The 13,132-nt window shown below is 43.3% G+C and overlaps 1 protein-coding gene across 1 annotated transcript in view; it reads right to left on the reverse strand.

The window, feature by feature from the left end:
• Positions 1-13,132, reverse strand: part of LOC126311353 (kanadaptin-like) — a 233,239-nt gene that overhangs the window by 68,067 nt on the left and 152,040 nt on the right. The window contains 1 exon segment of the mRNA XM_049992217.1: positions 994-1,154. Within this exon segment, the coding sequence (XP_049848174.1) occupies positions 994-1,154 (161 nt within the window).

Here is a 13,132-nt window from a genome sequence, read left to right on the forward strand (position 1 = left end):
ATTAGTTATGCAATACCTTCCATACAACCTTGACATTCGTTGTAAATACTGTTCACTACACAAATACAAAGATTGTCTTCCCACTACCTCAGACCATCACAATCACATGAGCAGCCTGGACTTCAAGGCAAAAAATTCATACTTCTTGTGCTTTTGACTCCCACATTTATTGACTAATCTCAGAAGCAATAAAGCAGTGTATCTTCCATTATATAACACTGTTTTCCTCAGCAATGCACAATCTAACTTCTCCAGCAGAACTCTTCTTGTGACAGCACATGTCTGTCCTACTTATCACACTTCTCATAGCAACTAGAGTAGCTTTTTGTGGGTGCCATTTTAACTAAATAAGTACCTGCTCTCTAAGTATCCTTGACCAAGTGCTCAACAGTGAGTTTTTCAACAGTGAGTTTTTTGGCATTAAGGCAGTTAACTTCAAGATTATTAGTGACCAAAGAGTTCCGCAAAATTTTTTTAAAAGTTGGAAGCCCATGTGGACTATATGCTTTTGAAGCCATTCATAGTTACTAGTATAGTTGAGGCAAGAAATGTCATCAAGCTTTTTTTTTGGGGAGGGGGGGGGGGGGGGGGGGGGGAAGAAAAAGAGAGAGAAAGAAAAGAAAAAATCATTGTACATGGAGAATATTTTTAGTAAATTGCTTCATATTTTTATACCTTCTTACAATGAATTACACCTCACTTAACATGCGGCATATTAACTTTATGCTTTATACAAACAAATACATGAGTTGATTTTTGTGAGTCATCTTTTACATGGCAAGCTCAGCTATTACCTCCATAATCGCTGTATTAGAATTGCCCAGTTTCAATCTTCCTTCAATTCTCAATCTCAACTTTTGCACTGCATTTTTCCCCTTAAAAAACTTCTGAATTTGAAAAAAAAAAAAAAATACTGAAAAAGAGGCATTTAAAAGAAATTCCCTGGTTGGCATGCAGCGCAAACAAAGAAAAAGTAAAAACACACTTACACACCAGTGGATCATAAGTCTCCGCTTCTTGTTGCACTTTACCGGCTGCCTGCATCCTCTGTTGCCTTTTCTTTTCAACGGCTCCTGTTCTGTCTAAGAAAGTGTCTTCATCACTGTCCTAGAAATCATCTTCCTCCCAATTCTTAGCTTTTCGTTTTCTGCTCTCTATAAGTCAGACACCAAAATTAATTACCATCACATAACAATTCAGCAAGAATGTATCACCACACACTTTACAGTTGGAAACATAAGGAATGAACAAGCTAAGACTTGATGTTCACCACACACCACATTCTTACACATACACCAAAGAAACCAAATTAGTCCTATGCAATACTGATAGCTCTTCATTTGCAATAGCAATAAAAACTGCCAATTTGTGTGTCACACTGCTGACATTTCAGTGCCATACAAACACAAGATGAAACATATTTGTATTTTCCATGTCACTGGCTGAGAGCAGCAGCTAGTATATATAGACACACACACACAGAATTACGAGCTTTCGCAACCGATGGTTGCTTCTTCAGGAAGGAGAGGGAAAGACGAAAGGATGTGGGTTTTAAGGGAGAGGGTAAGGAGTCATACCAATCCCAGGAGCGGAAAGACTTCCCTTAGGGGGAAAAAAAGGACAGGTGTACACTCGCACACACACACACACACACACACACACACACACACACACACACACACACACACACATTACACAAGCAGACATATTTAAAGGCAAAGAGTAAGGGCAGAGATGTCAGTCGAGGCGGAAGTACAGAGGCAAAGAAGTTGTTGAAAGACAGGTGAGGTATGAGCGGCGGCAACTTGAAATTAGCGGAGGTTGAGGCCTGGCGGATATCGAGAAGAGAGGATATACTGAAGGGTGAGTTCCCATCTCCGGAGTTCGGATAGGTTGGTGTTGGTGGGAAGTATCCAGATAACTCGGACGGCGTAACACTGTGCCAAGATGTGCTGGCCGTGCACCAAGGCATGTTTAGCCACAGGGTGATCCTCATTACCAACAAACACTGTCTGCCTGTGTCCATTCATGTGAATGGACAGTTTGTTGCTGGTCATTCCCACATAGAAAGCATCACAGTGCAGGCAGGTCAGTTGGTAAATCACGTGGGTGCTTTCACACGTGGCTCTCCCTTTGATCGTGTACACCTTCCGGGTTACAGGACTGGAGTAGGTGGTGGTGGGAGGGTGCATAGGACAGGTTTTACACCGGGGGCGGTTGCAAGGGTAGGAGCCAGAGGGTAGGGAAGGTGGTTTGGGGATTTCATAGGAATGAACCAAGAGGTTACGAAGGTTAGGTGGACGGCGGAAAGACACTCTTGGTGGAGTGGGGAGGATTTCATGAAGGATGGATCTCATTTCGGGGCAGGATTTTAGGAAGTCGTATCCCTGCTGGAGAGCCACATTCAAGGTCTGATCCAGTCCCGGGAAGTATTCTGTCACAAGTGGGGCACTTTTGGGGTTCTTCTGTGAGAGGTTCTGGGTTTGAGGGGATGAGGAAGTGGCTCTGGTTATCTGCTTCTGTACCAGGTCGGGAGGGTAGTTGCGGGATGCGAAAGCTGTTTTCAGGCTGTTGGTGTAATGGTCGAGGGATTCAGGACTGGAGCAGATTCGTTTGCCACGAAGGCCTAGGCTGTAGGGAAGGGACCGTTTGATATGGAATGGGTGGCAGCTGTCATAATGGAGGTACTGTTGCTTGTTGGTGGGTTTGATGTGGACAGATGTGTGAAGCTGGCCATTGGACAGATGGAGGTCAACGTCTAGGAAAGTGGCATGGGATTTGGAGTAGGACCAGGTGAATCTGATGGAACCAAAGGAGATGAGGTTGGAGAGGAAATTCTGGAGTTGTTCTTCACTGTGAGTCCAGATCATGAAGATGTCATCAATAAATCTGTACCAAACTTTGGGTTGGCAGGCTTGGGTAACCAAGAAGGCTTCCTCTAAGCGACCCATAAATAGGTTGGCATATGAAGGGGCCATCCTGGTACCCATGGCTGTTCCCTTTAATTGTTGGTATGTCTGGCCTTCAAAAGTGAAGAAGTTGTGGGTCAGGATGAAGCTGGCCAAGGTGACGAGGAAAGAGGTTTTAGGTAGGGTGGCAGGTGATCGGCGTGAAAGGAAGTGCTCCATTGCAGCGAGGCCCTGGACGTGCGGGATATTCGTGTATAGGGAAGTGGCATCAATGGTTACAAGGATGGTTTCCGGGGGTAACAGACTGGGTACGGATTCCATGCGTTCCAGAAAGTGGTTGGTGTCTTTGATGAAGGATGGGAGACTGCATGTAATGGGTTGAAGGTGTTGATCTACGTAGGCAGAGATACGTTCTGTGGAGGCTTGGTAAACAGCTGCAATGGGGTGGCCAGGGTGTTTGGGTTTGTGAATTTTAGGAAGTAGGTAGAAGGTAGGAGTGCGAGGTGTCGGGGGGATCAGGAGTTTGATGGAGTCAGGTGAAAGCTTTTGTAGGGGGCCTAAGGTTCTGAGGATTCCTTGAAGCTCCGCCTGGACATCAGGAATGGGATTACCTTGGCAAACTTTGTATGTAGAGTTATCTGAAAGCTGACGCAGTGCCTCAGCCACATACTCCCGACTATCAAGTACCACGGTCATGGAACCCTTGTCAGCAGGAAGAATGATGATGGATCGGTCAGCTTTCAGATCACGGATAGCCTGGGCTTCGGCTGTGGTGATGTTGGGAGTAGGATTAAGGTTTTTCAAGAAAGATTGAGAGGCAAGGCTGGAAGTGAGAAATTCCTGGAAGGTTTGGAGAGGGTGATTTTGAGGAAGAGGAGGTGGGTCCCGTTGTGATGGAGGACGGAATTGTTGCAGGCAGGGTTCAATTTGGATAGTGTCTTGGGGAGTTGGATCATTAGGAGTGGGATCAGGTGTCTTTCCGCCGTCCACCTAACCTTCGTAACCTCTTGGTTCATCCCTATGAAATCCCCAAACCACCTTCCCTACCCTCTGGCTCCTACCCTTGCAACCGCCCCCGGTGTAAAACCTGTCCTATGCACCCTCCCACCACCACCTACTCCAGTCCTGTAACCCGGAAGGTGTACACGATCAAAGGGAGAGCCACGTGTGAAAGCACCCACGTGATTTACCAACTGTCCTGACTGCACTGTGACGCTTTCTATGTGGGAATGACCAGCAACAAACTGTCCATTCGCATGAATGGACACAGGCAGACAGTGTTTGTTGGTAATGAGGATCACCCTGTGGCTAAACATGCCTTGGTGCACGGCCAGCACATCTTGGCACAGTGTTACGCCGTCCGAGTTATCTGGATACTTCCCACCAACACCAACCTATCCGAACTCCGGAGATGGGAACTCGCCCTTCAGTATATCCTCTCTTCTCGATATCCGCCAGGCCTCAACCTCCGCTAATTTCAAGTTGACGCCGCTCATACCTCACCTGTCTTTCAACAACTTCTTTGCCTCTGTACTTCCGCCTTGACTGACATCTCTGCCCTTACTCTTTGCCTTTAAATATGTCTGCTTGTGTCTGTGTATGTGCGGATGGATGTGTGTGTGTGTGTGTGTGTGTGTGTGTGTGTGTGTGTGTGTGTGTGCGAGTGTACACCTGTCCTTTTTTCCCCCTAAAGGAAGTCTTTCCGTTCCCGGCATTGGAATGACTCCTTACCCTCTCCCTTAAAACCCACATCCTTTCGTCTTTCCCTCTCCTTCCTGAAGAAGCAACCATCGGTTGCGAAAGCTAGTAATTCTGTGTGTGTGTTTGTGTGTTTTGTTCATTGTGCCTGTCTGCCGGCGCTTTCCCGCTTGGTAAGTCTTGGAATCTTTGTTTTTAATATATTTTTCCCATGTGGAAGTTTCTTTCTATTTTATTTACATCATCATTGATTTGAACCCAACAATTATATTTGTTATTGTCTCTGTTGCATTTCGAAATCTTCTCTATCATCTTACTTTCTCTTTTCGTTTGTACAAGTAGTTTCACTTTGTATTCACCTTCACTTTTTCCGTAATCTAGCATACATTTTATCCTGCCTAATTATACTCAATAATACGTAATTTAGTTCCAAACCATAACCTCAAAATTTTTTAACGCTTTCAACATAACCGCTGCTATAAAATCCACTGTTCCAAGTTTACAAACATTTCGTGTAAATTCGTGAATACTATTTCACAGCTTCAGTTCCTTGCACCCATTAAACAACCATATCAGTTATTTCGAACAACTTTCGTTTTATTTCCATTCCCGTTTTTCCCACATAACCGATCATTTTTTAGCAGCTTCCCACAGGTTTACACGTTATTATTTCTTCATCAAACAATTGTTAGCCTCATTCTCATAACCTGCCAGTACACAACCAGTTCTTTGAATACATTTACACACATATTTTTCGAGATTTTTATTGGAAAAATTATTTCGAATTTTATTTTTTCGGAAATTATCTTTTCGAAACTTTTTTCGAAACTTTTTCGAAAATTTTTTTTCGAAATTTTCTTGAATTTCCCCACCCTTTAACGTGATCTGGAGACAACATAACTACCTAACCTGTGCACCCATTGTTGTTCACCAACCTAAGTTCAACACAGGATCAACATAGCTCACCTCTAACCAACACTTTTTCGACTTTTTTCACACCTTTATCTCTCCTTTTTAAATTTCTATTTACTTTCACTTTAACCTCATATTACCCTTTCCACATTCTAATACCATGTCAACCTCACAACATCCCTACAACGACCCCATTAAATTTTATTTACATTCCCTCCGCAAACATGCCTTCACCCTAGCCAGATTACGCTCCCATATTTTATTTACTCAGGCTTGTCTGACATTTGGCATTACTCCCAAAGGCCTCACACTTAAAGTTCCCATCTCTGGCTGCAATCCTTCTTTCCATCAGTCCTTATACCAGTTCCAAACAGCACAATCCATAGCCCTCACCCGCCTAATCCTCCTTCCCCTATACATCGACTCGGCCAATGAACACAACCGTCAACTCCTATCCCAAATCAAAGTCTTCAATCTTTCCTCTCCCACATCCACACCGGCTGTACATAGCATCCTCCTACAGGCCAACCACAAATTAGAACAGCATGCCACCCTCCACCTCAAAAAAATATCCAATCTCCTGGTTTCCCACCTCCGGAAATGCAAATCACTCACCCTTGACAACCTTTCCAACAAAACTAAACCTCCTCTCATTGCACACAGACCCAGTCTATCCCATCTACTCAATCTCCCACTTCCAGCTCCACTCCCCCCAACACCTCAAAATTCTAGTCAACACAATCTGGAACCACAACACCCCAATTCAGTAGTTAACCTTTCCTCCAAAACCCCTCTCCCAATACGAAACCTCTGTCCTATCCAAAGGCCTCACCTTCAGCCCCACTCCCAGGTTCAACCAAACTGCCCTTGTCAAAGATTTACTGTCCTACACTCGTAGTCTCTGCTGGAAATATCACTTTGACACGAAGAAAAATAATCCTGATCCCACTCCTAATGATCCAACTCCCCAAGACACTATCCAAATTGAACACTGCCTGCAACAGTTCCGTCCTCCATCACAACGGGACCCACCTCCTCTTCCTCAAAATCACCCTCTCCAAACCTTCCAGGAATTTCTCACTTCCAGCCTTGCCTCTCAATCTTTCTTGAAAAACCTTAATCCTACTCCCAACATCACCACAGCCGAAGCCCAGGCTATCCGTGATCTGAAAGCTGACCGATCCATCATCATTCTTCCGGCTGACAAGGGTTCCACGACCGTGGTACTTGATCGTCGGGAGTATGTGGCTGAGGGACTGTGTCAGATTTTAGACAACTCTACATACAAAGTTTGCCAAGGTAATCCCATTCCTGATGTCCAGGCGGAGCTTCAAGGAATCCTCAGAACCTTAGGCCCCCTACAAAAGCTTTCACCTGACTCCATCAAACTCCTGACCCCACCGACACCTCGCACTCCTACCTTCTACCTACTTCCTAAAATTCACAAACCCAAACATCCTGGCCGCCCCATTGCAGCTGGTTACCAAGCCCCCACAGAACGTATCTATCCCTACGTAGATCAACACCTTCAACCCATTACATGCAGTCTCCCATCCTTCATCAAAGACACCAACCACTTTCTGGAACGCATGGAATCCGTACCCAGTCTGTTACCCCCGGAAACCATCCTTGTAACCATTGATGCCACTTCCCTATACACGAATATCCCGCACGTCCAGGGCCTCGCTGCAATGGAGCACTTCCTTTCACGCCGATCACCTGCCACCCTACCTAAAACCTCTTTCCTCGTCACCTTGGCCAGCTTCATCCTGACCCACAACTTCTTCACTTTTGAAGGCCAGACATACCAACAATTAAAGGGATCAGCCATGGGTACCAGGATGGCCCCTTTATATGCCAACCTATTTATGGGTCGCTTAGAGGAAGCCTTCTTGGTTACCCAAGCCTGCCAACCCAAAGTTTGGTACAGATTTATTGATGACATCTTCATGATCTGGACTCACAGTGAAGGACAACTCCAGAATTTCCTCTCCAACCTCAACTCCTTTGGTTCCATCAGATTCACCTGGTCCTACTCCAAATCCCATGCCACTTTCCTAGACGTTGACCTCCATCTGTCCAATGGCCAGCTTCACACATCTGTCCACATCAAACCCACCAACAAGCAACAGTACCTCCATTATGACAGCTGCCACCCATTCCATATCAAACGGTCCCTTCCCTACAGCCTAGGCCTTCGTGGCAAACGAATCTGCTCCAGTCCTGAATCCCTTGACCATTACACCAACAACCTGAAAACAGCTTTCGCATCCCACAACTACCCTCCCGACCTGGTACAGAAGCAGATAACCAGAGCCACTTCCTCATCCCCTCAAACCCAGAACCTCTCACAGAAGAACCCCAAAAGTGCCCCACTTGTGACAGAATACTTCCCGAGACTGGATCAGACCTTGAATGTGGCTCTCCATCAGGGATACGACTTCCTAAAATCCTGCCCCGAAATGAGATCCATCCTTCATGAAATCCTCCCCACTCCACCAAGAGTGTCTTTCCGCCGTCCACCTAACCTTCGTAACCTCTTGGTTCATTCCTATGAAATCCCCAAACCACCTTCCCTACCCTCTGGCTCCTACCCTTGCAACCGCCCCCGGTGTAAAACCTGTCCTATGCACCCTCCCACCACCACCTACTCCAGTCCTGTAACCCGGAAGGTGTACACGATCAAAGGGAGAGCCACGTGTGAAAGCACCCACGTGATTTACCAACTGACCTGCCTGCACTGTGATGCTTTCTATGTGGGAATGACCAGCAACAAACTGTCCATTCACATGAATGGACACAGGCAGACAGTGTTTGTTGGTAATGAGGATCACCCTGTGGCTAAACATGCCTTGGTGCACGGCCAGCACATCTTGGCACAGTGTTACGCCGTCCGAGTTATCTGGATACTTCCCACCAACACCAACCTATCCGAACTCCGGAGATGGGAACTCGCCCTTCAGTATATCCTCTCTTCTCGATATCCGCCAGGCCTCAACCTCCGCTAATTTCAAGTTGCCGCCGCTCATACCTCACCTGTCTTTCAACAACTTCTTTGCCTCTGTACTTCCGCCTCGACTGACATCTCTGCCCTTACTCTTTGCCTTTAAATATGTCTGCTTGTGTCTGTGTATGTGCGGATGGATGTGTGTGTGTGTGTGTGTGTGTGTGTGTGTGTGTGTGTGTGTGTGTGTGTGTGTGTGTGTGTACACCTGTCCTTTTTTTCCCCCTAAGGGAAGTCTTTCCGCTCCCGGGACTGGAATGACTCCTTACCCTCTCCCTTAAAACCCAAATCCTTTCGTCTTTCCCTCTCCTTCCCTCTTTCCTGAAGAAGCAACCGTTGGTTGCGAAAGCTAGAAATTTTGTGTGTGTGTTTGTGTGTTATTTTATTGTGCCTGTCTACCGGCACTTTCCGCTTGGTAAGTCTTGGAATCTTTGTTTTTAATATAGAAAGAAACTTCCACAGGGGAAAAATATATTAAAAACAAAGATTCCAAGATTTACCAAGCAGGAAAGCGCCGGCAGACAGGCACAATGAACAAAACACACAAACACACACATAGAATTACTAGCTTTCGCAACCGATGGTTGCTTCTTCAGGAAAGAGGGAAGGAGAGGGAAAGACGAAAGGATTTGGGTTTTAAGGGAGACGGTAAGGAGTCATTCCACTCCCGGGATTGGAATGACTCCTTACCCTCTCCCTTAAAACCCACATCTTTTCGTCTTTCCCTCTCCTTCCCTCTTTCCTGAAGAAGCAACCGTTGGTTGCAAATGCTAGAAATTTAGTGTGTGTGTGTGTTATTTTATTGTGCCTGTCTACCAGCACTTTCCCGCTTGGTAAGTCTTGGAATCGTTGTTTTTAATATATATATATATATATATATATAAGTTAATTATAATCAACTACCCACATAAAAAATTTCAATGGCTAACGTGGCTTCAACTTACCATTTATTTTCAACAGCCTGTGGAATGATTCTTGGCCCCAAGCTGAGGCACCCGGCACCACCTTCAATGCCTGCCATCACAGTATGGTAGTTTAGCAGCATGAACTACCAAATGTTTTGGGTGTCTTCAAGCTCCTCATGGACTCAGAAAATGTTCTCAGCATTTGCATGGATGTACAACTTGTAGAACTTTACTGACAGGAACTCTCACACTTGATGACTCTAGACATATTCTGAAGCAGCCTTAGGCTGAGAATCATTCCATGGGAAATTAAAAATGGCTGACAAGTTGAAATGGCCAAATAGCCAATGAAATATCTGACAATAATAAACTTTATTATTATGAAGAAAGAGGATAGTGCCAAATATATACTCAAATTAGTGAAGCTCGCCTAGTTACTCTAATTGCATAATCACATGAACTGATATGGGAAGCTAACTGAATACCAGCACATACTCACAGAAACTTTGACTCGAAACCTGGCAGAAAATCCAAGGCGCCTATGGCTGCATGTAAAGTACACCAGTGGAAAGACACAATAAATACCTTCAATGCGCAATAACAATGATGAAGTTACTGGTGACATTGTGACTAAAGTAGAGTTACTAAATACGGTTTTCCGAAATTCCTTCCCCAAAGGAGAAGAAAATATTGCTGAATTGGAACCAGAACAACTGCCAACATGAGTAACTTAGGAGTAGATACCCTTGGTGTAGAAAAGCAACTTAAGCATTTTAGCAGTCATCTAAAACTGATTGCTTGTTGAAAGATCCATACCTAAAGACTGGAAAATTGCAAGTCACACCAACATCCAAGAAAGGAAATACGAGGAATTCGCTAAATTACAGGCCCATAAACTAAGGTACATTTGGAATATATACTGTGTTCAAACATTAGGAATATCTCAAAGAAAATGATTTATTGACAAACAGCCAACACGATTTTAGAAAGTGTTCTTGTGAAACACAACTAGCTCTTTATTCTTAGTAAGTAATTAGTGTTATTGACAGAGGAAGTCAAATTCATTCCATATTATTAGATTTCCACAAGTCTTTTGACACCATACCACTTACAAGTGATTTCAAATCAAATTGCACGCCTATGGACTATGTCTCAGTTGTGGGACTGGATTCGTGATTTCCTGTCAGAAAGATCACAGTTACAGTAACTGATGGAAAGTCATCCAGTAAAGCAGAAGTAATACCTGGTATTCCACAAGGAAGTGTTATAGGCTCTCTGCTGCTACTGATCTACATGAACGATTTAGGAGAGAGTCTGAGTAACACTGTTATACTGTTTGCAGATGCTGCTGTCATTTATTATCATGTAAATCTTCAGATTGTAAAAACAAAACTGTAAAACGATTTAGACAAGATTTCTCTTTGGTGTGAAAAGTGACTCTAAACAACGAAAAGTGTGAAGTCATCCACACGAGTATCAAAAGCAATCAGCTGAATTGCAGTTACACGTCAAAACACACAAATCTAAACACTGCAAGTTCAACTAAATACTTAGGAATTACAGTTACGAATAACTTAATTTGGAATGATAAAACAGATAGTATTGTGGGTAAAGCAAAGCAAACACTATGATTTATTAGCAGAACACTGAGCAGCAGGTCTACTAAAGAGACTGCCTATGTCACACTTATACATCCTCTTCTGCAGTACCACCATGCAATGTGGAATCCGCACAAGATAGGATCGACAGACAGCATCAAAAAATTCAAAGCTTGCTTCGTATCATAACGAAATAGGGGAGACCGTGTTATGGATACGATATGTGGATTGTTTTGGCAATCATTAAAAGCAAGGTGTTTTTCACTGTGGCAGTATCTTCTCCTCAGAGAGTGAAAATTTTTTGTCAGCACCTACCTACATAGGGAGGAATTATCATCATAACAGAATAAGAGAAATCAGAGCTTGCACAGAAAGATTTAAGAGTTCATATTTTCTGGATGCTGTTCGAGTGTGGAACGGTCGAGAAATAGCTCAAAGGTGGTTTGATGAGCTCTCTGACAGGCACTTAATTGTAAATTGCAGAATAATCGCATGGATGTAAATGTAGGGTGACAATGCATCTCTCTCACAAATGCAATGAGTCAAAAGAAATTTTTTATGTGGAATAATTTATACTACTGCAGTCATTTTTTACTAATATTTTACTAGCGCAATGCATTTCAGCAGCATGGTGCCATCGTCAGGCGCATTATACAGTTACTTATTCATCAGCTGTTAGGTTATGTACATTAGCTGCGTGTGCCAGTAGGATTAAGAATCGAAAAATAAAACTGTGTGGAAGGATAAATCTGTTACAGTGTTGTCCTTCCACACAAATCTGTTACAGTGTTATCCTTCCACACGGGTTTATTTTTCAATTCTTAACCCCACTGGCACACACAGCTAATGTACATAACCTATCAGCTGATGTATAAGTAACTGTATAATGCACCTGATGATGGCAGCGTGCTGACAAAATGTGTTGTGCTAATAAAATATTAGTAAGAAGTGACTGCAGAAGTATAAATTATTCCACATAATCTTATAATACTGTCGCAGACCTCAAACAACATCTATATAACACAGATAAATTTAAAATTAAACAATTTTTTTTTCCAAGATATAGGCAATGTTACAGTTAGAACTTTTTTACTACAGTTATTTTCAGTCACTGATCACCTTTGTACATTGTTATTATTATTATTACCAATTTTGGCAATAGCTATCGTCATGTCTGTTAAGGCAAAGGAAATTTATATTTGCTACAACAGATATGAAGATGGCTAACACTGGAACTGGTAGTAATCGTGATAAAGTACAAATGCCATCAACAAATGAAATGAATTGTAATCAGAACAAAATATCACTAAGCAATAATCACACAAAAAACATCTATTACAATCCTGTGCTTGAGTTTCTGGTCCAAGAACAAGGCAAAATGTCCTCACTAGAGATCCCTGTGCAGGCAATGTCTGTCAAATAATATCAGATGGGAGAGAGCCTCACCAAACAGGATGGGCAAATCCAGATTTGATAGAAAGAATGATAGGCGAACAGTACAGTTACAGATCCGCATTTTTTTAAAAAAAAAAAAAAAAAAAAAAAAAAAAAAAAAAAAAAAAAAAAAACATGTGCGTTCAATGCCATCCTTATGCTACCGTAGAGTACCTGCGGTACCGTCTGCAGATAGCGGCACCACACTGAAGTCAGCAACGCACACCAATGCTTCAAACATCTTCAATGTCTCACTGCAATTCACAACAAGGAATGAGAGTGGCTAGAGAAGACATGCCCTCGTTCTCGGCACAGAGGCGCACCCTCGCACACAGGTCAATACAGAGTCGAGTGTGGGAGTGTTCGGCCCCAGTTAGTGGCCTCGACTGAAGCAGTTGACATCGTCGAGTAGGACTACTGTGTTGCGTTACTCGAGTCTCAGATGGAAATGTATCTTTGTAAATGTTGGACACTGTACATAAAGACAAGAGGTTGTTAATTAGTGCATCAAGTGACACTTTAATATTCAATGGAGATGTAAATTATCAAGCATTCCTGTCGCAGAGGATTACATCACGATAAGTAAATCTTTTTATTCATTCGTGTAATTAAGTGAAATATTATTTCATATGTTGTTGTTTCAATGAGCCATCTCCCAGAGCAATCAAAGAA

Source organism: Schistocerca gregaria, unplaced genomic scaffold (assembly GCF_023897955.1).
Source record: "Schistocerca gregaria isolate iqSchGreg1 unplaced genomic scaffold, iqSchGreg1.2 ptg000414l, whole genome shotgun sequence".
NCBI classification, from domain to species: Eukaryota; Metazoa; Arthropoda; class Insecta; order Orthoptera; family Acrididae; genus Schistocerca; species Schistocerca gregaria.